Source organism: Limulus polyphemus, unplaced genomic scaffold (assembly GCF_000517525.1).
Source record: "Limulus polyphemus unplaced genomic scaffold, Limulus_polyphemus-2.1.2 Scaffold10791, whole genome shotgun sequence".
NCBI lineage: Eukaryota > Metazoa > Arthropoda > Merostomata > Xiphosura > Limulidae > Limulus > Limulus polyphemus.
Genome location: NW_013676401.1, coordinates 1 through 6,270, shown reverse-complemented (window position 1 = coordinate 6,270; position 6,270 = coordinate 1). Strand labels below are relative to the sequence as shown.

At 38.1% G+C, this 6,270-nt stretch overlaps 1 protein-coding gene across 1 annotated transcript in view; it reads left to right on the top strand.

The window, feature by feature from the left end:
* The window catches only part of LOC111083705, a 10,938-nt gene extending 5,418 nt beyond the window's left edge, over positions 1–5,520 (top strand). Inside the window, exon 4 of the mRNA XM_022380363.1 lies at positions 5,140–5,520. Coding sequence (XP_022236071.1) covers positions 5,140–5,415 — 276 coding nt within the window. The 3' untranslated portion in view covers positions 5,416–5,520. The remainder of the gene's footprint in view (positions 1–5,139) is intronic.
* The last annotated feature ends 750 nt before the right edge of the window (positions 5,521–6,270 follow it).

The following is a 6,270-nucleotide window of genomic DNA, read 5'->3' as shown; positions in this document are numbered from 1 at the left end:
GACTCACGAAGAAGCATTCTTTTCATTCTCACGGCCAGGTGGTTAGGGCGCTCAAATCGTAATCTGCGGGTTCGAATCCTCGTCCCACCAAACCTGCTCGCCCTTTCAGCCGTATGGGCGTTATAATGTGACGGTCAATCCCACTATTCGTTGGTAAAAGAGTAGCCCAAGAGTTGGCGGTGGGTGATGATGACTACCTGCCTTCCCTCTAGTCTTACACTGTTAACTTAGGGACGTGCTAACGCAGATAGCCCTCGTGTAGCTTTGCGTGAAATTAATAACAAACCAAACTTTTCATTCTGGCTCACGAAGAAGCATTTTGTAATCCTAGCTAAAAAGAGAAGCTATCTTATCTTAACTAATAAATAATCTTCCTTTTAATTCTGCATCACGAAAAAGCAATCTCTTAGAAGGAGTATCTTAATTTTCACAACATTTCTTACCATCTCAATTGATAAAGAAACCTCCTTTTAGTTTATAAGCGTCGAACTGACTGCTGAGCCAGTGGGATTTGAATCTGTTTAAAATAATAATTGTCAACAAATTTCGACAGGAGTCCAATGTTCAACCATACGTCGGTTAGTGGAAAAATACAAAACTACACATGCTTTTAAAATTGAACGAGAAACTACAAAAACTACACATGCTTTTAAAATTGAGCGAGAAACTACAAAAACTACACATGATTTTAAGATTGAACGAGAAACTACAAAAACTACACATGCTTTTAAAATTGAACGAAAACTACAAAACTACACGTGCTTTTAAAATTGAGCGAGAACTACAAAAAACTACATATGCTTTTAAAATTGAACAAGAAACTACAAAAAACTACACATTTTACTACAAAGTAAATTAAAATGTTGAATCAACAAGTTATAAAAACAGTAAGTATGTTTAAAGAATCATAATAATGTCCGTCAGTATCTGTGTTAACTAGCAGCTGACAATGTCAATTTAGTGATTAACATTTTCGGTTTCGTTTGATTTTGAATTTCGCACAAATTTCGAGGTGGTATCTGCGCCAGCAGTTCTTAATTTAGGAGTTATAGGCCAGAGGGAAGGCAACTGGTCATCACCACCCACCGCTAACTCTTGGGCTACTTTTTTACTAACGAAAAGTGGGATTGACTATCACATTATGACGCCATCAAGGCTGAAAGTGAGAGCATTTTCAGTGAAGAGATATAAACCTGCGACCTGCAGATTGCGAGTCGAGCGTTTTAATCAGCTGGACATGCCAAGACAGCATTCTCGGACTACGGATCCGAGCGCTCTTTGTTCGTTTCCTGTTACTTCATGGAAAGAAACTCGTGGTTGTCATAAAAAAACAAAACGTAGTAAAATCCTACTATTCCGGTCAGACAAAAGTAGCCCAACATTTTGCGGTGGGTATTATTGACTAGCTGCCTTTCTTCTAGTTTATCAGCTCAAAATTAAGAACGTATATTCTATAGCTTTGCGAAGAAATTCTAAAAGCATACAAACAATACGCATTTTGTCCACGTGCGAAAGTCACGTTACGTTGTCGCATGGAACTCGAAAGTTCAAATTCACCTGCTTATTTTTTGTTATAGATTTTTTTAAAACCGACGATTAAGGAGTCTTTTAGTTAATTTCTATACGGACATTTGTTTCATTGGCTCAAGGCTTTGCAAGCATCTAATTAATGTTAATTATCGGGCTCATTAGTCGAGTTTTAAGAGTGACAAATGTCTATTGAATGACATCACGGATAACTGTCAGATTGAGTGTGCGTAATCTGATTTGTTTTTTATTTTAATTTACTCTTGTTTTTCAAAATAACGTGGATTTCAAGGCTTACTGGACATATTTTGGTTTTAACTCGATTTATTTTTACATTTATCACAATTTACTTTTACTGTTTTTACCGGTTGTTTGGCGCAGATAGCCTAGTTGCTTTGCGCCATAAAACACCAAACAACCAAACAATCAAGGCTTACTATCGGCTTTTGTTACACTGGTTGATTAGGACATGAATAAAAAACAATGAACAAATTATTATTTAATTTGGGTTTTTTCTCTTAATTTTTTTCTATCTATACGGGTCCTTAGTGTCAAAAGGATGAAAGTGGACACTAGTATCAGTTGAACACAAAGAAAAGCTTTCACTCAGTTCGTATCACGTGTAGAGCCAGGCCTAAAATATTTAACAGAAAAACGTATGTCTGATGAGCCTTTATTACTCTATCTCAGTACAGCATGCAGGTTTAGTGTCTGTTTTTTGTTTATGTGTTTGTTTTTAGGCGCACGGTTATCGAACTTCGATTGTAGCGTTGTAAGCCTGCTGAGCCACCGAGGGGAAGGCCTGTTCTTTGGAACACGTTAATTTAAAAACAACCGTTTGGTATGTATTTAAAGTTTCCATATTGACTTTCCGAAACTTCCTTCTAAGCCTCTTGGATTTTGCTATCTATCCATCTATCAGTAGCTCAACTGAATTATCTACTATAAGAATTAACGTCGATTATAAAAGCTTAATCACAACACAGCAGTTCGCACTGTCACACTTTTTATATTCTACGTAAACAAAACATTTTGATATTACACCCTTGAATTACGGGTAATTACATCAACTCTTACTCTTCATAAAAAACAACGGGGTTCTAGAGGGTTCGAGATGCTAATTAATACACATTTTACTAAGTAGCTGCTAGATTATTTAGTTGCTTAATTAATACATACGTACAGTTACTAACACTGAAATGCTTTCTGTGTTAGGCTTATATGTCCAACAGGCATACGACGCTAAAAACAGACAGCTCATTGTGTAGTTTTGTGCCACTCCAAAAATTTAGTCTTATTCTCACTTCAAGAAAAAAAATCTTATGAAAAACTACATCAGAATATCACGCACAAAACAGACTAATTCACATTCTACCTGCTTCAAACATCCACGTGACTCTTTTAAGCCTTTTCACCGTCAGTATTAGTGTGCCAGTAGATAAGTTTAAGTGAATGTAATAGCATTTTATCTGTTTGATTGTTACCAGTAAAGGCACGAAGTCCTCTGATAGACATTCTGCTACTTTCTTGGGAGGTGTACAGTCTTGGCCAAAATATTTACATGCTGTTCTACATTGATGTTACTGTCTATATGCATGGAGTAGTTACTGAGTAAATGCCAGAGTAGTAACAGAGAAGGTAGCGTACGATCGGACAAACATGTACGAGTTGTTATTATTCTGGTATGTATAAGTTGTTTTGAGCATTTGTTAGCCAAAACACATACATACCTGTTTTGTATGAAAGGGTGTGCTTTTGATATAATCTTTTTTTGAAACAGATCAATGCTTTGTTCAACGAGTTTCTCTGTACTTGATGTAGAGTCACGCCTCGTCACGTGCCAGAAGTTATAGGGCGTCAAATTGTTCAAATGTCCAGAAATGGTATGAAGCAAACGGACATTGCGAGAAGAATAGGGAACCCCCAGTGTACTTATCAAGAATCCTGAAACGTCATCGGACTACAGGAAATGTTGTCCTAGGAAAGTCTACTGGTAGACGCCGAAAAACTATTGTCCGAGATGACCGTGTTTTGGTCAGGTTAACATGTCAAGGTCGAAAGAAGTCTCGTAACACCTTACGACAGGAATGGCATGAACACATTCATTCCAGGGTATCCAGAAGAACGGTGAATAGGAGACTGACCAAACAAGATTATTTTGCAATATAAGCTATCTGTAAACCGATACTAATCAGAATTCACCACCGTCACCATGTTGTTTTGACTTTGTCAACTTACAGTTAGGACACTGGCAACATGTCATCTTTTCAGATAAGTCTTGTTTCTGGCTTGTTAAAGCTGATGGTATGATTCATGTTCGTCATTTGCCTGGAAAACAGATGAGGGAAGACTGTCTTTCCGATAGAAGGTGGCGCAGTACGTGTTTGGGCAGCCATTTATCATGGTGGAAAAAGTGCTCTTCATATCCTCCAGGGAAATGTCAGTGGCGCCTCCTACAGGAATCACGTGGAAACGATATTTCTGCCATATACTAGGGCAAGGTTTGGCAATAACGTTTTGTTCAAATGATAATGGCACTGTCTACAATGCACATATTGTACAGAACTATCTCGACCAGGAGGATGTTACAAGATTGCCATGGCCAACAAAGTCTCCAGATTGTAATCCAATTAAGAACTGTTGAGCAGAACTGAGCCGAAAAATTGCTAACCACGACCCTAAACCATGCACTGTAACTGAGTTGCAGCGCCTTCTAGTGATAAGTTGAGATGAAATTATGGTGGATTACATCAATAACCTCATCGACAGCATGCCACGTCGCCTTTCTCGGTTATTAGAGCACGGGGAGAACCAACCAACTACCGAATGTTTAAAATGAACGGGTATAAAGCTACATACGCTATTTATAATAATTTGGTGTTATATTTTGTCATTATTTATGTTTTGTTAAGGTTTTGTCGTGATAGGTGAAATGCTGGATTACACATCTTCCTAAAGATGTCTGATAAAATTGTTTACGACGTCCATAGAAACTGTCTCATTATACATAGTACATATGTAGGTGTTTAATATGACATGTATTTCTCAGTTTAAAGGTGATAAGTGTATTTGTACGCCATCTTAATAATAATGATCTTATTTGTTACAAAATATGCAAACATTTTGGCCAAGACTGTACGATAGACAGGCGACGGCTGGACAGAGACACTGACTGATGAACATGGGTAAAATCTTAGCTGTGTTTTCTCTAAAAATTACGGCTGGGCGTGTCCTAGTGGTTAGCGTCCCGGGCTATGAAATCCGAGGTCCATGTTTCGAGTTATGGGTGAGTTATAAAAGTGACGGTCAAATCCCACTATTCCATTAGAGTTTCACAAGAGCTGCTGGCTGTGGGAGCTGTTGACTAGCTACCTTCTCTTGTATAGCTAAACCGAAACCATATGAATTAAACTCAGATGGCATTCCACAAAGTGGAAGCAGAATTTACATCACACTTAAAACAGTAGTGTTACCATGTGAAAAATGCCACGATAAGAATGTTTTCTTCTCATCTCCCTCCAGTGGTATTTTCTAACCTCTTCCCTACATAAAACTTTCGACCACAATTACACATCAAATAAACTTACGTACAAGTTGTTTTTGTTTATACAGACGGCCTCAAGTGTACGACCTCACAACCCATTTCCACGACGAGACCCTTCAAAAGTACCCGTGACCCCGCTGAAAGACCACCTGGTGGCGACCTATTCCAACAGTCTTCGTCAAGAGGATTCGTGTACAGAAGACTCATCCTCCAAGGTCAATATTTACAGTGAAACCAGTTGTTTCTCAGAAGAGGACCAATCGGTCAACCCTGTTCACACTTATTTATCCAATTCGTGCCCTTATCACCCTGATACCGCCCAATCAGTCAGTTTCCCTTTGTGAAGCTTGCCCAAAACCTCCTTGATCGGGGCCATGTCACATTTGTTCAGGAGAACCTTCGAGCCCGTCCACTTTGCAGTACTGATTACGACATTTAAGTGAACAAAACCTGCTAACTATCTGAATATCTATACAAAGAAAAACGATTTATAATACTTATAGGGCAAAAAAATATACCTTTTATATGAGGTACTGTTAAAAATATTTTAAAATGTTATATTACATCAAATATGCTCACCCTTTCAGCCGTGGGGGTGTTATAATGTGACGGCCAATCCAACTATTCGTTGATAAAAGAGTAACCCAAGAGTTGGCGGTGGGTGGTGATGACTAGCTGCCTTCCCTCTGGTCTTACATTGCTAAATTAGGGACGGCTAGCGCAGATAGCCCTCGTGTAGCTTTGCGCAAAAATTAAAAAAAAACCTAAACCAAACCAAAACGGATAGATATGTTTGTACAGACCAATGGTAGAACGAGAAACCAGTTGAAAAAAAAAACCTAAACCAAACCAAAACGGATAGATATGTTTGTACAGACCAATGGTAGAACGAGAAACCAGTTGAAAAAAAAAACCTAAACCAAACCAAAACGGATAGATATGTTTGTACACACCAATGGTAGAACGAGAAACCAGTTGAAAAAAAAATGCATTGAAATAAATGTCGTCCAATGAAAAACTTCCACGTTTTCTTCTCGGAAATAACAATTAACTTTCTTCTCTTTGTTGGCAGTTTAATAATAATGAGGAGGATAAAAAGTGTAAAAACTCTGTCAAGGAAGTGTGAGACTTATCGTTCTCTTTGTTTTCCCGCTTTTTTTCTGGCAGCAAAACTGACATTTTGAGCTCTAGTAATGACT